At 38.1% G+C, this 13603-nt stretch overlaps 1 protein-coding gene across 1 annotated transcript; it reads left to right on the top strand.

The window, feature by feature from the left end:
- Positions 1–4846: 4846 nt before the first annotated feature.
- Positions 4847–12523, top strand: LOC142615991 (chaperone protein ClpB3, chloroplastic). The gene is made up of 10 exons (XM_075788890.1): positions 4847–5355; positions 6116–6334; positions 6913–7150; positions 8231–8426; positions 8601–8655; positions 8825–8975; positions 9448–9756; positions 10380–10645; positions 10914–11840; positions 12011–12523. Exons 1-10 carry the CDS (start codon positions 5089–5091, stop codon positions 12338–12340), a joined length of 2958 nt encoding a protein of 985 aa, XP_075645005.1. The 5' UTR covers positions 4847–5088; the 3' UTR covers positions 12341–12523.
- The last annotated feature ends 1080 nt before the right edge of the window (positions 12524–13603 follow it).

Here is a 13603-nt window from a genome sequence, read left to right as displayed (position 1 = left end):
TAATATACTAAAGAATTATCATCATGCAGCAACCTCCACCATTGTTTAGCTAACATAGCTAAATTAAATGCCCTTAAATCCCTAAAACCCATTCTTCCATCCTTCTTTGATCTTGTTAGCTTTTCCCACCTTTGCCAATGAATTTTCCGTTCATCCTCCACTTGCCCCCACCAAAATTTAGCACACATCACATCTAGTTCATCACATAGCTTTAAAGGGAGTTGAAATACACTCATGATATATGCAGGAATAGACTGAGCAACTGCTTTAATAGGTATTTCCTTACTAGCCCTAAACAATATCTTCCCTTTCCAACCCTACAATTTTTTTCCAAATCCTATACTTCAAATATGAGAACGTATGATATTTAGTTCTCCCTACTAAGGTAGGTAGCCCCAAATATGAATCAAATCGGTTTACCTCTTGAACTTCCAAGACCCTCAGAATATCTTGCTTTTGACTAGCTGAAGTGTTACTGCTAAAAAAGACTGAAGACTTCTCCAAGTTTATGCATTGTCCCGAAGCATTAGCATAGGTCTGAAGCACCCCAGAAATTACATCCACTTCATTTTGTGTTGCCCTGCAGAACAAAAGGGAGTCATCTGCAAACAATAAATTAGAAACTTTTGGTGCCCCTCTACAAATAGAAGCTCCATGAATTTTACCATCATTCTCTGCTTTTGCTAATAAAGAAGTGAATCCCTCTGCACACAACAAAAACAAGTATGGGGAAAGGGGGTCTCCTTGACGGATTCCCCTAGATGGAAGCACGTTCCCATAAGGTTTTCTATTGAGTAGAATAGAGAATGATGTGGTGGTGACACAAGTCATCACTCTCTCAATCCACTTTTTTGGAAAACCTAATTTCTGCATTACTTCCTATAAAGATAACCATTCTACTTGATCATAAGCTTTGTTGACATCTAGCTTCAAAGCCAAAGAACTTGTCTTGCCATTCTTCCTGGCATGTGTAGAATGCAAAGCCTCATATGCCACAATAACATTATCTGTAATAAGTCTACCTGACACAAATGTACTCTGGGTGGGGGAAATAATATCAGGAAGCACTTGTTTCAGCCTATTTGCAAGAACTTTAGAAATTATCTTATATACAACATTACAAAGGCTGATTGGTCTGTATTCAGACATTTTCTCTAAATTCTTCACTTTAGGGATGAGCACAATATTGGTATGATTTAAATCAGGTAACACGACTCCATTATTCAAAAAATATAACACAGCATTCACAACATCATTACCCACTATATGCTAGAATTTTTGATAAAACAAGACATTCATACCATCAAGCCTAAATGCCTTTGTTGGTCCTATCTGAAATATAGCTTCCTTGATTTCATTAGCAGTAAAGTCCCTAGATGCATATCCTGCATGGCTGGATTGACTTTGGCCGAAACAGTGCTTAGGCATTCCTCCATTTGATTGCATGAACCTGCACAAAAAAGATTGTCAAAATAATCAACTGCTACCCTGGCTACATCCTCCATCTCTTCCACCCAATGCTCTTATGAATTCATGATACCCTTAATATGATTCCTTCTTCACCTTTGTGATGCTTTTGAATGGAAAAATTTAGTGTTTCTCTCCCCATGTTTCAACCATGCAACCCTAGACCGTTGTGCCCAGTAAATCTCCTGTTTTAGCAAAAGATCATCCAACTTTTAACTAACCACCAAATATTCCTCCTTACTTTCCTCAGTAGTGTCACCTCTATTAATTTTATCAAGCTGGTTTTGAAGGATTTTAATCTCTTTCTCCTCGAGTTTAGCCCTTGTATCTCCCCATGCCTTCAAGTCATCCCCACAAACCCTTATTTTTGCATGTACAGCTGCTAGATTCGCCTCCCCGCTGCCTAACAAGCTCCAAACTTGCTTAATCCGTGCCTCACAATCATCCTATAAAAGCCAGCTCTCCTCAAACTTTAAACCCCGATAAGCTCTTCTATGTTTCTTCCTAAACTTTGAACTTGGATAGTAATAGGGATATGGTCCAAAGCATGAGGAAGAAGATGCACCACATTACTAATTGGAAAATTATCTATCCACCCCTTTGTTACCACATCTCTATCAAGTCTCAACTTGGTATTTGCATCACCGGGTCTCTTGTTAGTCCAAGTAAACAAGTAGCCTTTGTAACCTAGATCCTCCAATTGACAACTTTTCAAAACTTCCCTAAATGCATTAATCTAAGCAGTATGGGGCTGCCTTGTGCTTTGCTTTTTTGAGGAATAAAGAATAATATTAAAATCTCCAAAACATAACCAAGGACTCTCCACATAAGTTTTCAAATGTTCCAATAGCTTCCAAGACTTGAATTTTTGTTGTGTCTCCGGCCAACCATAAAAATTTGTCATGAACCATACAAAGCCATCTTCTTCTGTTACCCTAGCTAAAACATGATTTGCAGTATAGTTAACTACCTTTAGCTTTATATCATCCTTCCATAAAAAAGCTAACCCTCCACCAACATCCAGATGCTTAACAATGATTTTATTCTGAAAGGGTAAATTACCATACAGAGTATTAAAACCCTCCGTATCTAAACATGTCTCCATAAGAAAACACACAGTGAGAGCTTGTTCCCTCACTAGTGAAGGCTACGGCCTGTCCAAGGGTTCCCAAGCCCTTGGCAGTTCCAAATTAGGATCCTTATTGCTCCTGGCAAGGGTGGCTTTCCACTCCCACCGATATAATATTGTCAAGATCATCCTTACTCCCTACCCTTACACGTTTAGTTTCCCTACTTTCAAGAAACTCATGCTGCCCTTCCTCTAATTATGAATCATTGCTTCTTTTCCCATGGGTTGGTAACATGAAAGCCTTAGACAGCCCTCCAAGCCCAAAATCCATTCGGTTAATCTTGGTCCAAGTGGATTTGGGCTTTAGATTGTTAACCACGGCCTGACTCTCTTCTTGATTCAATCTGTTACAGGCAGACCCGCTCACCTCATCAGTAGGCTTACCTGTTGCCACCTTATTTAATTCCAATCCAGCTAGTTGCTCCACATCATTATCGTGCAAGGCCCAACTTGGTGCGTTCCTACTAGAATTTTCATCTTGTACGTAATCCTGTCTTTCCTTATCCACGTTATCATCATCCTGAAAAATAGGCACGTGCCCTAAAATCTCGAAACAAATCTTAATCGGCCTGCTAGGGTTTGTGTTCTCTAATCCCATCGCTGGTGATGCCGCCACCCTCGAACTGTTACTTGTAGACTCCCCTAACACTTGCTCCCTTGCAACTCTAGCACTATTACTTGTGTTTCTTGGTGAGAAAGATCATGGGCACCCTCCCATAGCACGTAAAGAGTCCCCGTATTGACAATCAACCTCGCCACCATTTTGAATGATAGCAAAGTGTGATGCACAGTGCTTCACATCGTGCCTTAACATACCACAGTAATGGCAAAACAAAGGTAAACGTACATACTTAAATGACACCCAAGTACGAATACCATTTGACCCAGCAATAAAACTTCCTCTCCGCAGGGGCTTCCCAATTGGTAGTGCAACTTTGACTTGCATAAAAAAATTAGGATCATCTCGCCTTCGCTTCCATTCTACTTCCTTAACAATACCCAGGCAACTACCAACTTCCTTTGTGACTTGAGGGGAAACCATATCAAACGGTGCACCCCAAATTTGAATCCAGAAAGAAGCATGCTCAAGTTTTATGTTCCCCACAGTCATCCCTTTCTGCCACCTTTGAAGCAACAACAATTGATTATCAAAAGACCAAGGGCTATCTTGTAGAATCCGAGCCATATCACTCCGAGTGAAACTTGGATTGAAAGAGATTCGGACCTACCTCAATGATCTACAAACTATTTTCCAATCCCCATGCCCTTCTCAACGTATTCTTTGCCGCTCTTTTATTAAACGGTTTACATGTTAAGAACTTCCCAATAAGACTCAAACTACAACTCTCCAAAGCCTCCAATCTGCCTTCATTAGATACGGGAATCACCTCCTCTTCATTAGATGTCAGCTTCATATTACCCAAGCCATCAACAACGTCATCAGCCATAGCGTCAAAAACCAGAAATAATGAAATGAAAAAACTGATACCCTTAGACCTAGGTCAAGGGAGGGAGTCACTCGTTTCACACGAGAGAGAGAGCTCCACGGTAGGGAGAGAATTCTAAGAAATGTATTTGATTGACAATTACATTATATATTTTCTATAAATTTGACTGAAATCCTAAAAATAAGAGGTAAAGTGTTTTTTTTTTTTTAATTTTATAAGTTGATTAAAAAAAACACTAACATTAGTCTAATTGAAATGTAAATATTTGAACGTTTCAGAAAAAATGTAAATATTTGAACAATTGGCATGGTCACTACTCTCATGCCACTTAAATTCCTTTATATTGATATATGGTATGAGACTATCCAAGCACTAATAGGACTTAATACCGAATGGTTTTAAAAATTGGATTAGACCCGTCGGTTAGACCAGTTCAATCAAAAGCTGAGCACCAATTCAGTCAGATAAAAACCCCCAAAATCTGTAAAATAAAATAAAATAAATAAATAAACTATTAAAAACTAAAAATTGGGGGCAAAATGATTTTTTTGTTCATTCCGGTTTTTAAAATAAATTGAACTTACAACTCTCCTACTTGCAAAGGAGTTGTGTACCACTAGAGCACCTCACCGTAGCGGTGAATGGGATGCCCACATGCCACATGTATAACAAGGACTCAGCCGTATCACATCACATCACATCACATCACATGGAGCTCTATCATATCCTTAGGCTTCCCAACGTGTGTGAACCTCAACCTCATTTCAATACAGCTTAAGAGAGAGAGAGAGAAGCAGTAGGCAGCACACCATGCGGCTCGGCCCCCGCGCATCCTAACAAAATTCACGAGCTTTCGCGAACACTCTCAATCTCTCTCTCTCTCTCACTATACAGCAAAAGCTTTCACTCTATAAAACCCAGAAGAGACCGATAACACAAACTCAAAACTCAAACCCAAAACAAAAGCTAAATAAATAAAGTCCCTTCCTTTGTCATATTCCCACGCAAAGCTCTCATCTTTCCCATTGCATTCATTTCCTAACTATGGCCTCAACCTCAACAACGGCGTCGTTTTCGGGGCTCAGTCTGTGTCGGACCAACTGTGGCAGCAATAATATAAATACTCTGTTGGCTCATCCACCGCGTCTTTCCCTCACATCCAAATCCAAATCCAAATCCAAATCCAAATCTGCAAAGCCCTTTAACTCGCTTCAACTCAACCGAATCGCTGCGTTTCCAAATGGGTTTCACAGATTTCGTCCTCCTCGCACACTCGTTGTTCGCTGCGATGCTTCATCTGGAACTGGAAGGGTAACTTTTCTTTTTTAAACAATGAGATTATATATTCATGTTCTTTTGTTAATTGGGTCACTCTCTTTTCAGTCATTTTACTCTTTCCTTTTTGTTATTTGGCTATTATCTGCATCAGTACAATAATTTAGCTTTTAACAACAATAATGTATTTGTAAGACAACTGCTCATGTTAGCTCAATTGGGTCGCCTTCTTTTACTGCTTTTTTGTTTGCTGAATGAGCATCACATCAAAATTAAACAACTGGTTCACATAATTTAGTATTTACTTTTGTTATTCATGTTTCACTAGTGTGACTTGATTGAAGTTTAGAGAACCAAAAGAGGTAGAAAAAGATGTAAATTAACATTAATTCTAATAGTAGTAGTAGTAGTAAAAAAATGACATGTCAATCAAGGAGGTAATAGATAGCATGACTTTGGATAGAATAGAATACGTGTGACCAATCCTGACCATTCTATTAAGGAATAAGGATCCATAGACGACTCCAAAATTTTGGGACTAAGTTGTTTATTGCTGCTACTGCTGTTGGTTTTTTTTTTTTTTTTTGGTTATTATTTTTTGAAGATTGGAACCAATTTGTGTTGTTTTCTAGTATTTGTTTTCTAATTCCAATAAAACTTCTTTGTGGAGATTCCTTAGATTTATTTTATGTTACTTTGAGCTATACTTTGGTCCCAAGAATGCTAAATTGTGTACAATTGGAACATGAGCAAGTGAAGAGTTTGCTGTACTGATTTTTTTTAATATAATGTATAGATAACCCAACAAGAATTTACCGACATGGCATGGCAAGGGATTGTTTCGTCGCCAGAAGTGGCTAAAGAGAACAAGCATCAGATAGTGGAGACAGAGCATTTGATGAAGTCCCTCTTGGAGCAGAAGAATGGACTCGCTCGCCGGATTTTCTCCAAGGTTGGAGTTGACAATACCCGCCTTCTAGAAGCCACTGATAAGTTCATCCAACGCCAACCAAAGGTAATTACTTTAGCTTTGGTTTCTGATTGTGACTCCAGCTCATGAATTTGGTGAAGTCATGATTTGGCATTAACATTGATTGGCAATAAATACTCTCACTAGTTTTGGGGCTTTTATGGGTGTGAGCTCCTTCATCTTGGAAGTAGCTGTACTTCTTTTCTCACTTCTAAGTTCTGACTATCAAACCTTACTAGTAGATGCATTTAGTTAAATGGTATAAGGATTGATCAAGCATTTAGAAATGTTGGCCTGCACTTGAGCAATAGCTAAGTTTCGAATGCTAGGAAGGCCTAGTTGAAGACTTCGGTATTTTTTGGACTCCATGAAATTTCTGTTTCCTAGGTATAGGTGTTATACACGAGGGTCAGCAACTGTTAAGGGGTCCCTCAGCATCCATAGTGGAACCATATTGATAGCATCCATTATATATTTGTGTTGTATGATTCTTTTAAGGATTCGGTTAATTGATTTAGACTTTTTATTGGTTTGTCAGTAAATAAGTTCTTCAGTCCATCATCTTTATGCTGAGAAGCTATCAAGCTAACTTGTTCACCCCTATATTTGTCTGATTAAATTAGGTTCTTGGTGAATCAGCTGGTTCAATGTTAGGACGTGATTTGGAAGCCTTGATTCAGCGAGCCAGGGAATTCAAGAAAGAGTATGGGGATTCATTTGTGTCTGTTGAGCATTTGGTTCTTGGTTTCATACAAGATCAACGATTCGGGAAGCAATTATTTAGAGATTTTCAAATATCACAGCAAACTTTGAAATCTGCAATAGAAGCCATAAGGGGACGCCAATCAGTTATTGACCAAGGTTACATTATATTCTTTCTTTCTTTTTTCTTGCCCTTTTCTTTTATTTATTTATTTTTAAATTACCTATTATATATTGCACACTTAGTCACATTTCCATAATTAATGTGACTAAGTGTACTCTTTTTCTTCTTCTTCTTTTTTTTTTTTCCCCCTTCCTTATTATGGGCAGGCGTTTTGGGAGTTTAAAAGAGCTTTTTTAAAACCCAAAACTCTGTTTTTCAACTACGGCTCGTTTGGTTGGACAGTAAATAAGTTTCTGAAAATATTTTACGCATTTGCGTGTGTTTGGCAACAACTGAAAATTTGGTCAAACTGAAAATCACTTGCATTGACCGTAAAATACCCCCTTCCTAGACTGAAAATCACTTCCATTTCTATTTTACCTTCAAATAGAATTTTCCGTTGGAAAAAAGAGAAGGAGAGGGAGAGAGCAACGACCCACACTAGAAGAGAGAGAGAGAGAGAGAGAGTTAGAGGGAGATCGCCGAATCGGTCAGATCACGCCGGTGAAGCCAAGATCGTCGTCCTCAACCCAAAGGCCCGCCGTCGAGCTTGCGCAGGGCGAGATCGCCCCGGCGAGATCGGTGACCCACCGATCTCTCTCTTCCTCCTCCCTGTCTGTCTCACCTCCCTCTCTCAGTTTGACCGAATGATTTGGCCATGGTGTTGTTTTGATTTTTGTTTGTTTAGAAGTTGATGGATTGTAATTTTCTATTATAAAATTTGTTTGGAATGTGAGAAAATGTGAGAAATCAGTAAAAAATTTACATTTTTAGAATGTTACCAAACACTTGAAAATATTTTCCAAAGTATTTTTTAAAATGCCACCAAACACCTAGAAATATTTTCCTTTTCCGAAAATATTTTCATTAGAAATTATTTTACACTTGTAAAATATTTTACACCCAACCAAACGCAGCCTACAACTCTTCATAACTTTTTTACAAACACTCATTTTAAACTCAAAACACAGTTTTTCAACAACTTATACAAACACACCCTAAAAAACTCACATTTTTTATGGAAAAAATATTGTGTGCTTAATTCTTAAGTGGGTAACAAATTGTGTTTGTTACAGATCCTGAAGGGAAGTATGAAGCACTTGAAAAATATGGAAAAGATTTGACAGCCATGGCAAAAGCAGGAAAGCTTGACCCAGTAATAGGAAGAGATGATGAAATACGCAGGTGCATCCAGATTCTCTCCAGGAGAACAAAGAACAATCCTGTTCTAATTGGTGAGCCTGGTGTAGGGAAAACTGCAATTTCTGAAGGGTAAGCACTTAGTTGGAGCTAGAGTCTATTCCTTTCTTAGAAGTTTGTATGGAGCGCTAGATTGAATTATTTTTGATCATTTTTGAAGGCTTGCTATGCCAGGCTAGGCACTTATCTTGGAAATTTCTTTGTATATCGTGTGTGTGTGTGTGTCTAACTTACCTTCTTCAACAGGCTTGCTCAAAGAATTGTGCAGGGAGATGTGCCTCAAGCTCTAATGAATCGTAAGGTGTGTGCTATGTCTAAATGTTTGAGCCAATGTCTTGGAGTTTCTGCTCTCTCTCCTGCCCTTCTTTTATTTTTTTTTTCTGGGGGGGGGGGGGGTTGGGTTTCAGCACAAGGTGCATACTAGTAGTAAAATCTAAATATTGGTCTGACCTACCTCTCTCTCTATGCAGCTAATATCACTTGACATGGGTGCACTCATTGCTGGGGCAAAATATCGGGGAGAATTTGAGGATAGGCTAAAGGCTGTTCTCAAGGAAGTTACAGATTCAGATGGCCAAATTATCCTCTTCATTGATGAGATCCATACAGTTGTTGGAGCAGGTAAGATGCTTGTTAAATTATGTTCAGATGCCTGATTTTCAAACTGTGGGAAAGCTAGCTGAAACAGCTTTCATGACCTTTTTCATTTAACTTTTAGGAAGCTCTGTTATTGCAAGTTATAGTATCTGTATTTCAGGTTTTTTGTTTTTGATCTAAAATAAGTTCATTCTAACTTACCAGAATTAACCCCTTATACTCTGTAAATTGTGATTCACTTATGTAAAAAATTTCCTTTCTTGTCCATTGTCCACATCAATTTTGACAGCAGGTAGTCAACTTACATACTAACTTACCAGAATTAACCCCTTATACTCCATTTAAATTGTGATTTAATTTTATGTAAAAAATTCCATTCTTGTCCATTGTCCGCAACAATTTTGCAGCAGGTAGTCGATTTCCAATAGTTTGAAATAAAATATAGTTGAAGAATGACAATGCCAATTGTGACAATAAGCTTTGATTTCTCTTTCAGGTGCTACGAATGGTGCAATGGATGCAGGCAATCTCTTGAAGCCCATGCTTGGTCGGGGAGAGTTGCGTTGTATTGGTGCAACAACTCTGGATGAATATCGGAAATATATTGAGAAAGATCCAGCATTGGAGCGTCGTTTTCAGCAAGTTTATGTTGATCAACCTTCAGTGGAAGATACCATTTCTATACTGCGGGGTCTGCGTGAAAGATATGAGCTGCATCATGGAGTCCGCATTTCTGACAGTGCACTTGTGGAAGCTGCTATTCTTTCAGACCGTTACATCAGTGGCCGATTTTTACCTGACAAAGGTAAATATCAAATCATACAACACGTAACATTTGAAAGGGTCTTGTTTTATTGAAAAACTAATCTATTCATGGTGACTTTCTTTGATCCATTTGTCAATCAGAATATTAAATTTGTCACCTGATACTTCAGCCATAAACTATGCTTAAATGTACAGGCAGCATAAAGATGAGATTACATAAATGAAGCACACCATAATTTCCAGTTGTAAGTTGTAACAATACCAGGGTACATCTTGGAGGGAATGACTACAAAATACATTACACACATTTGTGTGTGTATATATATATATATATATGTTTACAACTAGAACATTAGTTACCTTTCCATATACCAACCACTAGGAATAGGCAAACATATATCACACATGTCCAGTAAGTAATCAGCAAAATATTTTAAAACAAAATATTTGTGCTTATTTCCCAGGCTAAGCGTTGGTCTTAAATTTTATAATCTGTTTCAGAGTTGTATCATTCAACTTTTATTGAACTTTCTGCTGGGTTGTAAGGTCCTGAAAAGTTTGTAACTCTTTGCCCTGTTGGCCAAAAAAAATGGTGTTGCTTTCATGGAGTTAATATTTAAGACCTGTGTGTTAGTTGAGACCTAATATACTTTCAAATTGCAGCTATCGATCTGGTTGATGAAGCTGCTGCCAAACTGAAAATGGAAATTACCTCTAAACCAACCGCCCTTGATGAGATCAATCGTTCGGTATTGAAGCTGGAGATGGAGAGGCTCTCTCTTACAAATGACACAGATAAAGCTTCTAGAGATAGGTTGCACCGGCTTGAGGCTGAGTTGGCTCTCCTCAAGGAGAAACAAGCCCAGTTGACTGAGCAGTGGGAGCATGAGAAGTCTGTCATGACCCGCATTCAGTCAATCAAAGAAGAGGTATGTAGTTAATGTGCTTGTTTTTCTTGTCAAAAGCTTCTCTCTCATGGTGTATATTAGCTTCCTCAGATTAGTTATCATGAAAATATGTTTGTTGTTTTAAATCTGGGAAAAAAACGTTTTAGAATGAGTGCGGCAAACATTCTGATTACTTAGTTAAATCAATTTTCACCAATAACATTGTCAGAATTTCGTTATTTTTGGAAATAATGAAATATTGACAGATAAAAATTCTGATTTGACTAACTTTTCCTCTTATTTATTACAGATTGACAGAGTAAATCTTGAGATCCAGCAGGCTGAACGGGAGTACGATCTTAATCGTGCAGCTGAACTGAAGTATGGGAGCCTCAACTCTTTGCAACGACAACTCGGAAGTGCAGAAAAAGAGTTGGATGAGTATATAAGATCTGGAAAGTCCATGCTGAGAGAGGAGGTCACAGGAAGTGATATTGCTGAAATTGTCAGTAAATGGACAGGTATCCCTGTTTCCAAGCTTCAACAGTCAGAGAGGGAGAAGCTATTACATTTGGAGGAAGAACTGCATAAACGTGTTGTGGGTCAAGATCCTGCAGTGAAATCAGTAGCTGAGGCTATTCAGCGATCTCGAGCTGGTCTTTCAGATCCTCACCGTCCAATCGCCAGTTTCATGTTTATGGGTCCCACTGGTGTTGGGAAGACAGAGCTAGCCAAGGCGCTTGCTTCCTACTTGTTCAACACAGAAGAAGCTCTTGTACGGATTGATATGAGTGAATACATGGAAAAGCATGCAGTTTCAAGATTGATTGGAGCCCCACCTGGTTATGTGGGGTATGAGGAAGGAGGACAGCTGACAGAGATAGTTCGCAGGAGGCCGTATGCAGTCATTCTCTTTGACGAGATAGAGAAGGCACATTCTGATGTGTTCAATGTGTTCCTTCAGATTTTAGATGATGGGAGAGTAACTGATTCCCAAGGTCGCACTGTGAGCTTTACAAACACCGTCATCATTATGACTTCAAATGTGGGTTCACAGTACATACTCAATACAGATGATGAAAACTTACCCAAGGAATTAGCATATGAAACTATTAAGCAGCGGGTATTGGAAGCTGCAAGATCAATCTTTCGCCCGGAGTTTATGAACAGGGTTGATGAGTACATAGTTTTCCAGCCTCTGAACCGCGATCAGATAAAGACCATTGTCAAGTTACAGGTAACTTTTACCATAATGATGCTTCCTTGAGTTGATGGATTATTTTCCAACACAAGCAGTTCCTTGAAGTATAATCTATTATTTTGTATTTGCATGTAGTTTATTGTTTTATGGTGTTGATTATTTTGGCACAAATTCACCTTAACCCCGTGTATGTACATGATTTATAGTTGGAACGAGTGCAAAGAAGGATTGCGGACAGGAAGATGAAAATCCAAGTAACAGATGCAGCTGTTGAGCTCCTTGGAAGTCTTGGTTATGACCCGAACTATGGTGCCAGGCCAGTAAAGCGAGTGATTCAGCAGAATGTTGAGAATGAACTTGCTAAGGGCATCCTGAGAGGCGAGTTTAAGGAGGAAGACACAATATTAATAGACACAGAAGTTACAGCATTTTCCAATGGCCAACTTCCCCAACAAAAGTTGGTCTTCACGAGGCTTGAAACTGATTCAGAAAATACAGTTGCAGATGGCAAAGAAGCCTTTTCACCTACTGTCTAAGTCTCTTGTGCTTATTAGTTTCACTATACATTAGGTTCTTGACACAAATTTTGACGAAGAATGTAATATAATACTGATAAAACTGTCCTCTTGTATATTTCTTGTTGTTTTCATATAAAATTACAATCTGTGAAATTCGAGTCATTTGGTGGTTAATAAAAAGGCTATAATTTACTTTTAGAATTGTAACAGGCACATTAGAAGTTTCCAGAATCATTTGTTCTCTTCAAGTACCAAAAATCGTTAGCTTTTGCAACCCGCTGAAGTGAAATTAAGCTATAGATATAAAAGGTATATTTGTACTTGCTTTGAGTTTGCCTCTTTGAGGACATCATGAGTATAAAGTATAGTTTGTACTTGAAAAAAAGAAGTCAGGTTTCTAAATAGTCTGTACTTGAAAAAAGAAGATTTCCGAAAAGTGTACATTGGCCAATAAGCTTAGATTAGTTTGACCAAATGCATTTTCGATGTTTCAAACTCTCAAGGCCGAAATTAAGGACCGGTGCTTGCTTGGTAAACCTTTAAAATTTTTTTTGTTTTGTTTTGTTGAAAATAGGCTTAATTTCAAAGACGCTCAAGGCATTACCAACCCTTCTATTGGGTCTATTGGTGCTTGTTTTATACGACTTATTTTTTCAGCTTTTTGAGAATGAACTGAAAAGGCTACACCTTACAAAATAAAGTTTAAAAGTTCTATAATTTGAAAATATACGGGCTAAAAAACTAAAAAAGGGATGCAAACTATGAAGTGTAGCCTATAGCCTATTGTATGACAAGGTATACAAATTATTTTAGGGTAAGAGGAACAAATTTGAATAGAAAATACCCCTCCATTTATTGTAGATCTTACTTTTAGTACGAAGAACAAATTTGGATAGAAAACACCTTATAATAAATAGTCGTGATAAGACTTGTATTGCTCTGTACAGTTTTTGTTCTTTATATTATTTGATGATCTCCGATACAATTATAAGTTTTTCTTCAAAAATTAAAATTAAGCATAAAATAAAAGCAAACAAATAAACGATTGAAAGTATAACACATATAACTTAAAGAAAGTTAAGAGGATGAGTCAATGGCAATAGCATAGCCACAAAGATTGGAGGGTTGAAGGGCAGCCCATAAGCTTGTCGTTTGGAGGAGCTCAGTTTAGCATGTCGTTTTAGAGCAATGACATGGTCGTTTGGACCAAACCCGTATCCGTATGTATGTATTGTATTGAAGTTCAACTGCCAACTAAGGCCAAGGCTAACATGAGATGAG

Source organism: Castanea sativa, chromosome 1 (assembly GCF_040712315.1).
Source record: "Castanea sativa cultivar Marrone di Chiusa Pesio chromosome 1, ASM4071231v1".
NCBI classification, from domain to species: domain Eukaryota; kingdom Viridiplantae; phylum Streptophyta; class Magnoliopsida; order Fagales; family Fagaceae; genus Castanea; species Castanea sativa.
The sequence above is the reverse complement of the archived record's forward strand: the minus strand, read 5'-3'. Positions and strand labels throughout refer to the sequence as shown.

Coding starts and splice junctions, on each gene's coding strand:
- LOC142615991 (XM_075788890.1), top strand. CDS start 5,089: ATGGCCTCAACCTCAACAACGGCGTCGTTTTCGGGGCTCAGTCTGTGT. Junction 7,151..8,230: donor CCAATCAGTTATTGACCAAG/GTTACATTATAT, acceptor TGTTTGTTACAG/ATCCTGAAGGGAAGTATGAA. Junction 11,841..12,010: donor AGACCATTGTCAAGTTACAG/GTAACTTTTACC, acceptor CATGATTTATAG/TTGGAACGAGTGCAAAGAAG.